The sequence below is a fragment of the Elephas maximus genome, chromosome 8 (assembly GCF_024166365.1).
Source record: "Elephas maximus indicus isolate mEleMax1 chromosome 8, mEleMax1 primary haplotype, whole genome shotgun sequence".
NCBI classification, from domain to species: Eukaryota; Metazoa; Chordata; class Mammalia; order Proboscidea; family Elephantidae; genus Elephas; species Elephas maximus.
Window position 1 is genome coordinate 8,123,544 of NC_064826.1, and position 17,376 is coordinate 8,140,919.

At 47.9% G+C, this 17,376-nt stretch overlaps 1 gene segment (V, D, J or C); it reads right to left on the reverse strand.

Annotated features, from left to right (window-relative positions):
- Positions 1-9,188: 9,188 nt before the first annotated feature.
- Positions 9,189-9,741, reverse strand: LOC126082197 (T cell receptor beta variable 6-4-like). The segment is given in 2 exon segments: positions 9,189-9,604; positions 9,699-9,741. Coding segments are annotated over 2 exon segments (459 nt in total).
- Positions 9,742-17,376: the final 7,635 nt, after the last annotated feature.

The following is a 17,376-nucleotide window of genomic DNA, read 5'->3' on the forward strand; positions in this document are numbered from 1 at the left end:
GGCAGGTCGGGTAGGACAGGTGGTGTCTCTCTTCCAGGGTTTTGGCCCCCTTCCTAGAGCTAGTACCCCTGTCGTGATTGGAGATGCAGCTGTGACATCACCTCCCTGACACCACTGTCCCAACTGGCTAGGACACCCATCCTCCCTCCCAGACCTCACCCAGTTGTCCCAGGATCCCAGCCTCTCCCCCGGCCTCTCATAGCAGGTGAACAGCAGGGTGGGTCCAGGCCTGAGGCTCCAGGCCACCTGTGTGTCCCCAGGGCCTCTCTGCTCTTCTTCCTCTGCCGGTCCCCAACAGGGCATCCAGGCGCCCCGCCACAGCCCTGCTCTTTTCCCTTCTGGCAGTTCAGAGTCTCCCTAAGGCTGACGTTCACAGCTTCCCACTGGGACAGAACACCTGCACCTTAGCCTCTCTATGTCTCTGCCATCCAGCCTCTGGCTGATGAAAGGACCACAGAAGATCCTCCTTAACCCTCCCTTGACAGGCAGCCCTCTGTCAGCCCCAGCTCCGACTTTGGGAATCAGTGGTCCCAGAGCGCCCCCACCGCACTCCCATGTGGATTTCTGGGCACAGCCAAGACTTTGCCTTTCTGCTGACATAACCAAAAAAAAAAAAAAAATTGCCGTTGAGCCTATTCTGACTCATACCAATTGTACAGGACAGAGTAGAACAGCCCCATATGATTTCCAAGGCTGTAATCTTTATAGAAGGAATGGCTTATATGATCGAACCACAGACCTTTGAGTTAGCAGCCAAGCACTATAACCACTGCTCCACTAAAGATCCTTGTAAGGGCCTCGGGGAATGTTTAGTACCACGTTCATTTTTTCTAGTCAGTGAGTAAACACATTGATCAAATGAATGAGCACATTACTGTGCTCTGCTGAGAGGCTCTCTGTGCAGAATGGAGAGGGTGCGGTGCCTGTGCTGACTCAGTGGGTCCGTGGAATGCAGGGTGAGGATGTTCGGGTGGAAAGTTCACATGATATTCTGCAGGTCAGAGATCTGAACAGAAGTACGCAACTGAAAATCACCCTCACATAGGTAATACCTAAAGACAGAGGAAAAAAAATAGGAATTCATGCACGACATTGAATGTGAGAAGATAAATGGCATAGGCATAAATACCAAACCTGTTGCTGTCGACCCAATTCTGACTCATTGCTACTGTATAGGACAGGGTAGAATTGCCCCATATCATTTCAAAGGCTGCAATCTTTGAGGAGGGAGTTTGCTACATCTTTCTCCCATGGAGTAGCTAGTGGGTTCGAACGGTCAAGCTTTTGGTTAGCAGCTGAGCACTTAACCACTGTGCCACCAGGGCTCCTCGGCATCCCTCATAGAAAGCTACATTGAAGGCAGCACAGGATCAGGCAATGTTTTGTTATGTTCCTCCTAAGGTTGTCCTGAGTCAGAGTTGGATGAATGACCACTCACAACAACAGGACTAAACCCCACTCCCAAGGAGTCCTCAAAAGATGTTAAAAAAAAAAAAGCAGAGTCAAGGATGCAAGAGCTGAATCAGAATCAATCCATCATTGGAGTTGGGGAAGAAAAGAGTTTCCAGATGGAGAGTGAGAATAACATTTTAACTCACAACCTCATGTGGAGGACAAGTGAGATCCCAGTCAGGACCTGCAACAGGGCTCCCAGCAGAGTCAGTTTTGGAGAAAGAGGTATTCCTGTGCCTAGAAAAGGGGTACCCATAGCGCCTATCTCTGTTACTGCGCAGAAGAGAAGGGTAAACCCCCAACCCAATGGAGTGGAAACTGTCAGAGGCATTTTTAGAGCACGGATCTCACTTTATAGCAGAGAAGCAGAGTTTGTGTCTCCTGCAGCCCTTGGGATGCAGCCACCTACCTATGTCTCAGGTCCAGGGCACATGCTAATGGTGTCATTTCTGCTTTTGCTACCAGGTGTACTAGGATCTTGGTGATAACAGCATGATGCAGTCTGTCAGAGAAGACTCAGAAGCTGGAGTAGGAGGCCAACTCTTTGCTTTAAAACCCCTTGTAGCATAAACAATAAACCCAAGTTATGCCACTGGTATTCAGATACCAGGAGGGTCACCCATGGTGGACAGGTTTCAGCTGAGCATCCAGACTAGCAAGAAGCAGTCTACTTCTGAAAAGAAGCAATCTGTGAAAACCTTATGAATAGCAGTGGAACATTGTCTGATACAGTGCTGGGAGATGAGCGCCCCCAGGTCGGGAGGCACTAAAAAGATGACCGGGGAAGAGCTACTTCCTCAAAGTAGAGTCGACCTTAATAACATGGATGGAGTCAAGCTTTCAGGACCTTCATTTGCTGATCTGGCACAATTCAAAAAGAGAAGAAAGAGCTGCAAACATCCATTAATAGTCAGAACCTGGGATGTACAAAGTATGAATCTAGGAAAATTGGAAATGGTCAAAAATGAAATGGAAGGCATAAACATCAACATCCTAGGCAACAGTGAGCTGAAATGGACTGCTCTTGGCCATTTTGAATCAGGCAATCCTATGGTCTACTACGCAGGGAATGACAACTTGAAGAGAAATGCTGTTGCATTCATTGTCAAAAAGAATATTTCAAGGTCTATCCTTAAGCACAACACTGTCAGTGTTCAGATAATATCCATACTCTTACAAGGAAGCCTAGTTATTTTGACTATTATTCAAATATAGGCACCAACCACTAAGTACAAAACTGAAGAAATTGAAGATTTTTACCAGTTTCTGCAGTCTGTAATTCATCTTACATGCAATCAGGATGCATTGATAATTATCGATGATTGGAATGAGAAAGTTGGCAACAAAGAAGATGGATCCGTAGTTGGAAAATACGGCCTTGGTGATAGAAATGATGCCGAAGATTGCCTGATAGCATTTTGCAAGACCAACGACTTCTTCATTGTACGTACCTTTTTTCATCTGCATAATTATACACACAGACTTTGCCAGATGGAATACACAGGAATCAAATCGACTACATCAGTGGAAAAAGACGATGGAAAAAAGCTCAATATCATCAGTGAGAACAAGGCCAGGGGCCAACATGCAACAAACTATCAATTTCTCTTATGCAAGTTCAAGTTGAAAGTGAATAAAATTAGAACAAGTCGAAAAGAGCCAAAGTATGACTTTGAGTATATCGCACCTGAATTTAGGGACCATCTCAAGAATAGATTTGAAGCATTGAACACTAATGACCAAAGACCAGAGGAGTTGTGTAATGACATCAAAGATATCATACATGAAGAAAGCAAGAGGTCATTAAAAAGACAGGAAAGAAGGAAAAGGCCAGAATGGATGTCAGCGGAGACTCTGAAACTTGTTCTTGAAAGCTGGGCAGCTAAAGAAAAAGGAAGAATTGAAGTAGTGAAAGAACTGAACAGATTTCAAAGGGTGGCTCAAGATGAGAAAGTAAAATATTATGAATGTGCAAAGAGCTGGAGATAGAAAACTAGAAGGGAAGAACATGCTCAGCATTTCTCAACCTGAAAAAACTGAAGAAAAAATTCAAGGCTCAAGTTGCAATAGTGAAGGATTCTATGGGGAAAATATTAAATGACACAGAAAGCATCAAAAGAAGATGGAAGGGATACACAGAGTCACTATACCAAAAAGAATTTGTCAATATTCAACCATTTCAGGAGGTAGCATGTGATCAGGAACTGATGGCACTGAAGGAAGAAGTCCAAGCTGCCCTGAAGGCATGGGCAAAAAACAAGGCTCTGGTAATTGATGGAATATCAATTGACATGTTTCAACTAACGGATGTAGCCCTGGAATTGCTTACTCGTCTATGCCAAGAAATTTGGAAGACAGCTACCTGGCCAACTGACCAGAAGAGATCCATATTTATCCCTATTCTCAAGAAAAGTGATCCAATTGAATGTGGAAATTATTGAACAACGTCATTAATATCACACGCAAGCAAAATTTTGCTGAAGATCATTCCAAGCGGATGCAGCAGTGTATCTACAGGGAAATGTCAGAAACACAAGCCAGATTCAGAAGAGGACATGGAACCAGGGATATCATTGCTGATCGCAGGTGGATACCAGAAGGAAGTTTACCTGTGTTTTATTGACTAAAGGCATTTGACTGTGTGGGTCATAACAAATTACGGCTAACATTGTGAAGAACGGGAATTCCGGAACACTTAATTGTGTTAATCAGGAAACTGTACATAGATCAAGAGGCAGTCGTTCGGACAGAACAAGGGGATACTGTGTGGTTTAAATTCAGGAAAAGTGCTTGTCAGGGTTCTACTCTTTTACCATACCTATTCAATGTGTATGCTGAGGAAATAATCTGAGAAACTGGACTATATGAAGAATGGTGCATCAGGATTGGAGGAAGACTCATTAATAACCTGCATTATGCAGATGACACAACCTTACTTGCTGACAGTGAAGAGGGTTTGAAGCACTTACTGATGAAGATCAAAGACCACAGCCTTCAGTATGGATTACACCTCAACATAAAGAAAACAAAAATCATCACAACTAGACCAATATGCAACATCATGATAAACAGAGAAAAGATTGAATTTGTTCAGGACTACTTTTTACTTGGATCCACAATCAACAGCCATGGAAGCAGGAGTCAAGAAATCAAAAGACGCATTGCATTGGGCAAATCTGCTGCAAAGGACCTCTTTAAAGTTTTGAAAAGCAAAGATATCTCTTTGAAGACTAAGGTGGGCCTGACCCAAGCCATGGTATTTTCAATTACATCACGCGCATGAGAAAGTTGGACAGTGAATAAGAAAGACTGAAGAAGAATTGACACCTTTGAATTGTGATGCTGGAGAAGAATATTGAATATACCATGGACTGCCAAAAGAATGAACAAATCTGTCCCAGAAGTACAACCAGAATGTTCCATAGAAACAAGAATGGTGAGACTGCATCTTACATGCTCTGGACATGTTGCCAGGAAGGGCCGGTCCCTGAGAAGGATATTGTGCTTGGTAAAGTACAGGGTCAGTGGAAAAGAAGAAGACCCTCAATGAGATGGATTGACACAGTGGTTGCAACAATGGGCTCAAGCATAACAATTGTGAGCATGGTGCAGGACCAGGCAGTGCTTCCTTCTGTGGTATATGGGGTTGCTATGAGTCAGAGCTGACTCGAGGGCACCTAAAAACAACTGTGACCTGGGGAGGTGTGTACGGACACCCACACTGTTCCTGCATGTGCATTTGTACCCTGGGAAGCCCACCTCTGGACCTCCTAGTCCTGGAGTTCATTCATCCATGTTAAGAAAACTGGCTCTGGGGTGTGGGTGTCCACCTGTAAAGTGCCAGGAACGGATGTGTGCTGGAGGAGAAGAAACTTAATGACCAATATTACTTTGTTATCTTTTATAAGAAAAAATTGGAAGAGCTCATGGGTTTTAGCTCAAGCCTAAGCAATGGTTATTTCAGTTCCTTCCTTAATCGACCCTTGAGATACTTTCAGAGCCCTTCAAAACCTGTCCTATGCCCACAGGTGCTTGGTAGAAACTTAGCTTACAGTCTCTGGCTGATAATTCTACTAGCTGGTGGCTATGAGTCGGAATCAACTCAAGGGCAGCGGGTTTGGGTTTTTTTTTTTTATTATCTCCAGGTCGAGTGCCGCTGTGTGCTCCATGTATTAACATTTCCCCTGGGTAGTTTGTTCCCTTGTAGGTGTTATGGTTTGCAGTTGACATTTGTTTTCCCTCCAGAGCATTTTTATCTGACAGGGACAGTGGTGGTTCTTCATCCTCTGTTTCTTCTGCTCCTTCTCTCTTTCCTCCTCCTCCTCGTCATTAAAGCCCCTTCTCCAGTGGACAGTTGGATCAGCCTTCCTCCAGGGTATCAGGCTTAGGCCCCTCTGATTGCAGGAAGGACAAGCTGAGGGGCAGAGCTCTGATTTCAGGGTAGACCCCATCCTAGGGTTTCTCATCTTCCTATCTTTGCACCTCCTCCTGGCATCAAGGCTGTGGGTCCACAGTTCCCCCACTGTGGTTCTCATTAGCAATTAGAGGGACCTAACACCTCCTTTTTTTTTTAACACCTCCCCACAGAGCTGTAGGTAGCTGGCAGTGACTGAGAGCTTAAAAAAAAAAAAAAAAAAACAAGCCAGTTGCGCTCCATTCAATTCCGACTCTTAGCGACCCTATAGGACAGAGTAGAACAGCTCCATAGGGTTTCCAAAGAGCACCTGGTAGATTCGAACTGCCAACCTTTTGGTTTGTAGCCAGAGCTCTTAAGCACTAAGCCACCAGGGTTTCCAGGAGCCTCAAACATCTGCCTAATATTGGATCAATGAAGTTTTTCTTCACCCTTCACCTCCTGGGCAGCTCATCTGGACACACCCAGGACCCCAAGATCTCAGTAGTACCACAGCACCCTCTTATGGCCAAAAAGGGAAGCATCATCATTGTTTAACCCTTCTGCACTGGCCCAAGGATTGCTGGGAAGTGTCTGCATATTCAAAACCAGACATCAAACCATTGCCTTTGATTTCAGCTTCTGAAGACCTCATGTGTTACTGAGTAGAACTGAGCTCCATAGGGTTTTCTTGAGGGTAACCTCTATGGAAGCACATCTGCAACGCTTTCCTCTGTCATTGTATTGGATGGATTAGAACCCCCAACGTTTCAATTAGTAGTTGAGCATAAACTTGTGCCCCACTCAGGGACCTCTGCATAGATGGCAGGGGACATATTCCAGAATATTCTGCAAGTTTTACAATCAGCATCATCTAACCCCAGTTCTAACACTAGTCCTAGCCCTATGTGAAGCTTAATGTTATCTGTCAACTGGGCTAGGCCATGGTTCTCATGGTTTGGCAGATGGTATTTAATCATCATCTGTTTTGTGATCTGATGTGAGCGGCCAATCAATTGGAATGGCAGTTTTCCTGGGGGTGTGGCCTGCATCCAATGTATGTGGAAGTTCTGGAAAAGCACATTCTCTCTCTCTCGATCCTGCACTCATCTCATGATTGACCTCCGGTTCCTAGAGAAGCCTTCAGCCTGACACCTGACCAGTGGATTTGGGACTTGCCAGCCTCCACAATTGTGTGAGCCATCTCCTTGAAATAAATCTTTCTCTCTATATATTTATACATTCACTTCACTGGTTTTGCTCCTCTAGAGAACCCAGCCTAAACTCCCTAACTCTATTCCTTCAACTTACCATGTTTAACATCCCTATTCTACTCATTCTGCTTAAATCCTATGGCATATCTGAGAGTTTTTGTCTAACTGGGATTTTCTTCCCTTAATACCATGTTCTAAAAGGGAGAGGGATAGACCTGGGGATAGAAGGAAATAATATCTAGTGTAAAATACAAGAAAAACCCAGCACTTGAGAGTAGGGTTTCTTTTTCTCTCCATTACTGAAGATATACCAAGATGCCCTTACCACCACCACACACAAGAACATCAAGGTAACTCGAGTAAACACAGATCAGCTGAGGGGTGAGCAGGCATTTCTGTTACCTTCTAATGATTTCCATCCCCTGGCCAATAGCCACAGCACTTCAGGATTTCTCCTGTGGTCTGGCCTTCTCCTACACAAAGGTCAGCTAATGTCCTAGTCTACTGTTTCCCTGGGGAGTGGAGGACAGAGGAAGGCTCTGCTCAGGCTTCTAGGAGCGGCAAGGAGAGAATAGATGTACAGGGTTTGTGCACAGGAAGGAGGTGGCCATGCCACGCTGTGGCTAAGCTGCTAGCACAGAGGTATGTGGCCGAGTCCCCTGGCTCCAGAGGCTGGATCCTCAGCATGGAAGACGTCCCATCAGGCTTCTCCACTGAGAACCGAGCCTCAGGCATCCCCGACGTCTCTGCTGCCTCATTTTGGAACTACATCAAAAACACCAGGTTCTATTGGTTCCAGTAAAGGCAGTTGTGTCCCTGAGGGCTATGGCTTCGCCTCTCTTTGTGACACTGTGCCAGGGGCCTTGGATACTCTGGTATCTGTGTGACCTGAGGAGACAGACACTGCGAATAGAATGGGGACAATGATGGGAATCACCACACAGACACACACCAAATATACACACTGTACGTACCACTCACACACACACTCACACGTGCCCCCCATGCATGCACACACGTGCTCACATACACATGGGAAATACTTGGTGTCCAGGGACTCACCTGCCCCCAGGAGCCAGAAGGTCACACAGTGGATGACCCGGGAGGCCATGGTGGGTCAGGTAGGCCTGGACAGTTTGTTGGTTCAGGGTCTTTGTGCTCATGAGCAGAGGAGGGAGACATCCTTCCCCACAGAAGTCAGGTCATGTCACTGTCTCATCAGTCTCCAAGGCCTCCAGAAACGTGATTATATTATAACACACTTTGACAACTCATTTGAATATGTACAAGCTCCTTTTTGAAAACATCACCTCATGGGTGCTGGCCCAGAGCCCCAGGACTGTCTGGACAGGAGACTCACACCACAGCTCTAACTGCACATTCTCCCTCACCACTCTCCTCATCTGCCAGGCATGTTCACTGTGACCCACCTCCAGCACCTCAAATGCCTGACTGAGGTAGATCCCATGGTCCATGTGTTCCTGTCTGCCATGGCCCCTCCTCCCTCCTGGCCACACTGCTCAGCATCCCCATCCTTAGGCAAGGTGGGCACTGGGGGCTGACTCGGCTGGGCATGGAGGAGCTTGAAGTCACTGGGGTATCCAGGGATGCAGGAGACGAAGTGATCCCTGGGCCAGTGTCTGAGTCCGGAGCTCCTATTCCTTTTGCCTGTCAGAGACCAATGTCCCCTGGCTTCTCTCATCTCCATGAAGGACTCTACCCACCATGGCAAAGCCCTTCCGTTCAAGTCTCCATGCCACAGAAAAGGTTCTTCTACTCTTCTTTTTGGAAGGAGACTCAGGCTCCTCGTCCAGAAACAGTGGTGTGTAACATGCTCTAGAGCGTCTCCCGATGCTTCAGAACCCACGAGGTTGTTACAGGGGGTTCAGCTCCTCATTTCACTGCTGGAAGAACCCCCAGGTGTTCCATGGTCACTAAAATATGTCTACTTCCATTAACTGGACACTGTAGTTTCAAACTCCCTTTCCTTCAGGGGGAGCATGCATGCCAGGCGAGGGGCTTGGGGGCAAGACACATTGCAGCTCTGTGCGATTGCTGCTAGCCCAGAGACACATGACTGAGTCCCATTCCCGGGTCTTGACTGGCTGAGAGTGGCCTGGAGCTGGACTTCAAAAGGAATGGAGGGCCCTGCACCTTCCACTCCAGCTCTGAAGCCCTGGGTCTGAGCAGGCTAAGGGGGCCTCATGAGCCCTTTTTGAGGGGCTGATGTGACCATGCAGCACTGTGGAGTAACTGCTGGCGGCGCAGAAGTACACAGCTGTCTGCGAGGAGGTGGCCGACCGCAGTGTGAGGTGGAAGTGCCCTTTTTTTGATCTGGAGACACTGTAAACCTCGGGGATGTCACCATTTCCAGCATCACCAACACCGACAGAGTAGTGGATCAGCCACAGCCCCAGTCCCAGGTCTTGTCGGTACCAGTACATGGCGTTGTGGTCCATGTTCTGGGTACATTGCAGGGTCATGTTCTCTCCTGTCCTCGTGATTTTGTGCCTCGGGTTCTGGGTGACGCCAGCATTCGTGTGCCCTGTGGGGAAAGAGACCAAAGCTGGTGCCAAAGGGAAAGGCTGGGGAAGGATCTGGAAGTCATAGGAGAGGGGAGGGTCCTGCCCAGGACACACCTGCGCCCAGGACAGCCAGGACCACAGCGCACAGAAGGCGCATGGCAGGGACAAGCTCTGGAGGGGTCCTTCTGAGATGTCACCCTCCTGCCCCAGCCTGGCCCCAGAGCAGCCTGTCCCAGTGGTCACGCCCCTTTTCCCTGCAACCTCCAGTCAAAATAAACACTCAGGTCAACAGCCCAGACTGGAAGGAATGCACTGCTCTGAATTTGCCCAGGTCCTGTGTGTAGATGAGTCTTTCTTGCCTTTGTGCAGAACAGTTTGTAACTCTGCATAAATTTCTCCCTGAGGATGGAATTCCTCCTTGACTCACTGGCTTTTATTTACCTAACTGTCCCTGCAGTCCGGAATGCCAGGGGAGATCCTTGTGGCTTCCTGGTGCAATTTAAGACTCCTGTGTTCTGGAACTGCTTCAAGAGTTCTTTCCTCATTTGTTCGGTCACCCACCGTCCTATTAACCTCCTTCCACCTGCGAGGACTCACTCTGGAGTCAGGGCTCTAGATCCGAGGGCGCCTCTTCAATCAGCACTCGGGAAGGTTTCACTCAATTCCTTATCAATTCACTGACTGGTGGGACACCTGCCCACACCTAGCTAGATTCATCACGACACCTGCTTCCTGGGTGTGGTCGGCAGGAGAATGGAGAATGATCCCCAAAGAGGTCCGCATCCCAAGCCCTGGACCCTGTGAGTGTATTAGACTTCATGCCGGGGGATTAAGGCCGCAGATTGAATTAAGGTTGCTAATCAGTGGACAGTTCCTGGTGGTGCAAAGGATTAACATACTCAGCTGCTAACCAAAAGGTTGGAGGTTTGAGTGCACCCAGAGGTGCCTCCAAAGTAAGGCCTGGAGATCTGCTTATGAAAAGTCAGCAACTGCAAACCCCGTGAAGACGTTCTACTCTGACTCAGATGGGGTTGCTGTGAGTCACAGTCTACTCGGCTGCAGCCAGATACTGATAAAATTGTCCATGTGTGTTTCCTTCTGGAATCTTCTCCAGGGAGCAGAGCTGGACCCTGCATGCACAGTAGTGCCCTGACCCCCTGCATTCTGTAATTCCCTGTGACTCATGAGACAGAAGGTTCCGCAGAAACAGGTAGGTGTTTAGGATCGATATTGTACATTTAGGATTGTAGACCCTGGAGCTCCCGAGGCAAGATACAGAGTTACTTTCATTTTAAGTTTCTTTTTTCATGTGATCCCAAATCTTGTACAAACTATATGGCACAAAAATGTGGGTTAAATAAAGGAACTTGACTAACGAATTCCAACCCTTTACGTCCTTTCTCTCCTGGTAGGCTGCACCACGAACAGGAAGACTCCTTAGCAAACCCCCTTCCTCTCTGTGTGCAACAGGGAAGACTCCACCGAAACCCCCCAGCTCACACAAACCCAACAAAACCAGCTGCCACTGAGACATCTCCAACTCATGGTGACTCCATGTGTGTCAGAGCTCCATAGGGTTTTCAGTAGATGTTTTTGCAGAAGTAGATTGCCAGGCCTTTGTTTTTTGACGTAGCTCTGAGTAGACTGGAACCTCTAACCTTCTAGTTAGCTGCTGAGTGTGGTCACCGTTTGCACCCCCAGGGACAACCTTCATGAAAAATGGCACACAGTTTGGGTATGAATGCCTGCTTCAGTGCAGAAAGGTGCGCCTTTGCTCTTGTCACCCGTAGGATCCACGCGGGTCTCTTCCCTGAAGTTGTCAGGGAGGCAGCATGATAATCCCACTTGATACATGACCTATAACCTTCCTGCTCCTGCACAGCTGGGCCTGAAAAGGAGAAGCTGAAGCAGGGATAGTTCTGCAGGGGGGTCAGAGGGCCCATAGGTGCCTGAGGAACGGAGCCCAGTGTGCCTCCTCGCTTTGCTGTTTGTGACCGCTGCCTGCAGGACAGTGGCTTCACCTCTGTCAGTAGTGGTTCTGCAGCTGAACAAACCGTCACACAGTCCTTCCTCAGCACACTTCTGTCAGCAGTGACACAGGTTACAGGGATGAGCAAAGAGAGTCTGGGGAGCCCTCGGCTCAGCTGGCCTGAGCTCAGCCTGGGGGCCACCCTCAAGCTCACCATCACTTTCTAAGCTGGGCAGAGGGCTTCGTGTAAAGGGCGGCAAGTGTTCTGCAGGGCTGTGCATGTTGGTGGCACAGAGGAAAAACCCAAGTCCCCCCCGCTCTAGGGCACTCAGGTTCAGCTCCGAGTGGTAGTCAGGGAGTCAGTTGGCCTGAGAACGGATGCCAGATGTCTCCTTTGTCTCTCTCTTTCCTCTCATAATATTCTAGGAGGCACTAAGGGCCCTTGCCCTGGGCCTGCTGGTACCAGTACATAGAAAGGTCCCCAGAGAGGGAGGAACAGCTCAGCATCACCTGCTGTCCTTATGCTTTGCTCAGGTGTCTCAGGCACTGGGTGACTCCAGAACCCATTGGGCCTGTATAAGGGGGGACAGGGAAGAAGCTGAGGACAGAGTGCAGGGGGCCTGGCTGCAGCCATCCTCATGATAGGGCTTGAACTTCGGGGATGGTAAAGGCAGGTTGATGCCTTCCCACCTGTGGCCAGCACTCACCTGCCCCAGGAGGCAGAGGTTCGCCCAGCAGATGAGCCTGGAGCTTATGGCATTCCAGGCAGGATAGGCAGTGTTTCCCACTCAGGGTGGGGTGTCCTAGGCCTAGCACTCTAATGCTCTGCACCCCTTTTCCCTGATAGGATCATTCTGTGATGTTGAAGCTGCCGCAGAGGCATCATCCCCTCCTCCAGAGTTTCCCCATCCCTTGTAGCCTGCCAAGCCGTGGTTTCTGACTGAGGCTTGGCCTGACCACACCTGAATTTGGCAATGAAATCCTACACATTTACGAACCAAGATCTTGGTCTGTGCACAGAACCTGAAGAACCGTGGCCCCGAACTTGATCCTGGACCTAAACTTCACCAGAGCGGAAGATGTTCTCTGGCACACAGCTGCACCCGAGCTCATTTACAAAGAAAAAGTTTCCTTCATTTACAGATGACTCAGTACCTGGATATCCAACTATGGACATGGGAGGGACCGGGGTGTAGGACCTTGGGCACTCACCACATACATGTACACATTACACACATGCATACAACACCCACATGAACACACCACATGCCATATAGAACACACAGGCACACACATACACCACATACTGCACACGTACACACATGTTCATAGATCACACACATGCACACACCATATACCACATATCACAAACACGCATCCACATGCACACGCCGCACTCCCGTACACATACACACCCACATCCACACACAAACAATGGGATTACTTGGTGGTCTGAAGACTCAGGTGCACCCAGGAGGCAGAGGCCATGCAGCAGAGGAGCCTGGAGCCCGGGGTGGGTCGGGGCCCAGGGAGGGGAGAGAAGGGTCTCCTCAGGCAGTGTGTTGGGAAAATGGAACCTGAGCTCTCTTGGAATCACTCAGTGATTTCACTGTCCCAGCTGGGCTCTTGGCCTCAGGGCCCCCAAGTGTACACAAGGGCACATCCCAGAATAAGTGAAATTTGGACATTTCTCCCAAGAGGGTGTGCTGTCTTTGACCTCCTCCCAAGACAGTTTGGACCTTTGAGCTCATGATTATTTCCGGTATGAAACAACTTCTCCTGTGTTTTTAACTCTCCAAGTATTTCTGTCATTTAGACGCTCAGGTTAAATCATTAGGGTACTTTCGGTGATTTGGGTGAATATTTTAAATAAAATGGTCTTCCCCAAACCTCCAAAGTACTATCACCCAGCAAGGTTGATCTAGGGTGAATGACTTTTAGATAGAAATAGTGTACAACCACAGATGAGGCCCTCTTTTAATGTACATGTCTTACGATGTGGTGTTGATAACCAAGAAAGAAGCACTGGGAGCAGAGTGCATCCTTTGTACCTGGGGTTCCTGCACAGAGAAGCTCCTCGTCCAGGGAGATTGACCAAAGGGACCTTCCTCCAGAGACTACAGACAGAGGACCTTGCCCTGGAGCTGATGCCCTGAATTTAGACTTCTAGCCTACTAGACTGTGAGAAAATGAATTTCTCTATGTTAAAGCAAAAAATAAAAGATGTGGTGCTTGAGAAAGTAGGCTTAATATCCCACAGCTCTGGGCTAAGGGGGCATCCTGCCCCATGTGGATGCCAGGGATTCAGCTCAACAAACCAGTGTTCTCACTGGAAGATGAGGCAACAACAGTGCCCTCTTCAGGGTCAGTGTGAGCTTTATTAGTAATTGTTCAGGAAGGTCCTAAAAAGCCCAGTGATGCCCAGCACACTGCAGCCAAGATCACTGCTTGAGTCCTAAGTGGAGTAGAGTTGATAAAGTGCATGTTTGCTAATGAACTGCATATTAACAGTTATATAAATATCGTACGCTTGAAATCAGCTGCTTGGGGAAGTCTGCCTGCTCTCTCATGGTCACTTCCTGAACTGGCAGAGGGCTTTGTGCACAGAGCAGCTGAGGCTCTGCAGGGCTGTGCAAGCTGCTGGCAGAGGAACATGACCAAGTCCCACCTATCAAGGGCATTCAGATTCAGCTTTGAGAAGAAGTCAGGGAACTGTTGGCCTGAGAACTGGTCTGAAGTGTTACTTTTCTTTCTCTCTTTCTTGCTGTAATGCTGAAGTAGAAACTGAGGGCTCTGTCCCTGCACGTGCTGGTACCAGGATACAGAGAGGTGCCCAGAGAGTGGGGAACAGCTCAGCATCATCTGCTGTCCTGGTGCTTTGATCAGATATCTTGGGGACTGGGGAGGGGAGTGACTCCAGAACTCACTGGGCCTGTGGGGCAAGTGGCAGAGATGAGCTCAGGAGGGGCTGATGGCACACACCCAGGGGATTCCCAGCTCTGAGTGCAAGGGCCCACTGTATACAGGACTCACCTGCCCCCAGGAGGCAAAACAGCTCAGAACACTGAGCAACAGAGTCAGGAGCCCAGGGCCAGTCAGGCTAGGGAAACATCATTGCTTAATGGGGTTTTGGGCCTCTGGGGTGATAGAGCTGATTGGAGGACACTCTGTGACATCCCAGTCGGATGCCATTGCCCCTACAGGCTGAGCCTTCCAGTGCCCCACCATCCCAAAGAGTCCCGCTCCATCTGCAAAGTTTTTTTCATCGGGGGCCAGGTTCCCACACAGCATCTCTGGTGTGTCTCTGAGGCTTTGCTTTTCCAACTGCCCCGTCCCACCTCCCACTCCTCCTCCCATGAAAGCCTGAAGCCCTCTGTTCCTGCAGGGCTCCATTCTAGAGTCTGAGGCCTGTGCCCCGCTGCGAGGGAGGATCCATGGCTAAATTTATCCCCCAGCGCTAGTCTCAACCAGTTTTGTATTTAGACTATCTGTCCCAGGCAGCATTCCAACCCTGCAAGGTGGATCAGGATGTGGGCCACGTAATTAAGTCCAAAAAAGTCTAAATGAAAAAAACCAAACCCATAGCCACTGAACCTATTCCGAGTACGAATACCCTAGGTGCGCAGACTAGAACTGGTCCAAAGAGTTTTCATGGCTGTGGTCTTTACAGAAGGAATCCCTTGGTCACACAAACACCTAAGGGCTTGATTACCAGCCAAAATAGTGTCAGTTCAAATCCACCCAGAGAGGCCTTGGAGACAGGCCTTGTGATGTGCTTCCAAAAGGTCACAGCCTTGAAAACCCTGTGAAGCAGTTCTACTTTGCACACATGGGGTCACCATGAGTCAGAATCCACTCAACCACAGCTATCTACGTATCTGTGTATCTATCTATCTGCCTGTCTATTATCTCTCTCTCTCTGTCTTCTATCTACCTGACTACCCACCCACCCACCCACCAACCCACCCGTCCACCCGTCCACCCGTCCACCCGTCCGTCCGTCCGTCCGTCCGTCCGTCCGTCCATCCATCCATCCAACTTCCCAACTGCCTATCCATCCGTCCATCCGTACATCTTCCCACCTGCCCATCTATCCATCCATCCATCCATCCACTCCCCCACCCATCCTTTTGTTTTGGGAAAGTTATCACTGAATGCTCAGTTGTTTTGTCTTGACTAGATGAGTGTTGCTAACCCATGCTGGTTAAGTATCGCTAACTCATGCTGATAAGGAAAACTTCCTAAGTTTGATTCTGGATAAAGTTGCTGTTTCAGAAAAATGGCATTACGACTAATTCTTGTTTAGCTCTTGGCCCAAGAAAGCCATTTTGAATCTTGCCTCTACAAAAAGTTTTTAACACAAAAACTTCAAAATAGACAAAAAATGACTTCAAAGGCTGTTGAAATCATTGCATGCATCGTTGACTTCATAATTTGGCCAAGTGGTCAGCAGTTTCTCCACATTGTCATTGGCTTTTAGCGGAGTGGCCATATGCTGACTGGATTTGCTCCCCATTCTGTGACCTCGGATGCTGGGTACGGGCACCTACAATCTTGCTGCACATGGCTTTGCACCCTGGGAAGCCCACCTCTGGACCTCCCAGTCTTGAAGCTTGTTCATCCATGTAAGAAAACTGGCTCTTGGTTGTGGGCATCCACCTGCAAGGTGCAAAGGAGGGATGTGGGTTAGAGGAGAAGAAAGTTAATGCTCAGTATCACTTTGTCAACTTTTATAAGAAGAAATTGGAGGAGCTCATGGGTTTTAACCCATGATAATTACTGGCAATTGGAATGCGAAAGTTAGAAACAAAGAAGGATCAGTAGTTGGAAAATATGGCCTTGGTGATAGAAAAAATGCCAGAGAGCGAATGATAGAATTTTGCAAGACCAATGACTTCTTCATTGTAAATACCTTCTTTCACCAAAAATAAACGGCAACTATACACATGGACCTCGCCAGCTGGAACACATAGAAATCAAGTTGACTACATCTTTGGAAAGAGACAATGGAAAAGCTTAATATCATCAGTCAGAACAAGACCAGGGGCCGACTGTGGAACAGACCATCAATTGATCATATGCAAGTTCAAGCTGAAACTGAAGAAAAACAGAGAAAGTCCACGAGAGCCAAAATACGACCTTGAGTATATCCCACCTGAATTTAGAGACCTTCTCAAGAATAGATTTGATGCATTGAACACCAGTGACCGAAGACCAGACGAGTTGTGGAATGACATCAAGGCCATCATCAATGAAGAAAGAAAGAGGTCACTGAAAAGACAGGAAAGAAGGAAAAGACCAAGATGGATGTCAGAGGAGACTCTGAAACTTGCTCTTGAGCGTCGAGCAGCTAAAGCAAGTGGAAGAAATGATGAAGTAAAAGAACTGAAAAGAAGATTTCAAAGGGCCTCTTGAGAAGACAAAGTAAAGTATTATAATGACATGTGCAAAGAGCTGGAGATGGAAAACCAAAAGGGAAGAACATGCTCGGCGTTTCTCAAGCTGAAAGAACTGAAGAAAAAATTCAAGTCTCGAGTTGCAATAGTGAAGGATTCCATGGGGAAAATATTAAACGATGCAAGAAGCATCAAGAGAAGATGGACAGAATACACAGAGTCATTATACCAAAAGAATTAGTCGATATTCAACCATTTCAAGAGATGCCATATGATCAGGAACTGATGGTACTGAAGGAAGAAGTCCAAGCTGCTCTGAAGGCATTGGCGAAAAACAAGGCTCCAGGAATCGATGGAATATCAATTGAGATGTTTCAACAAACAGATGCAGTGCTGGAGGTGCTCACTCGTTTATGCCAAGAAATAT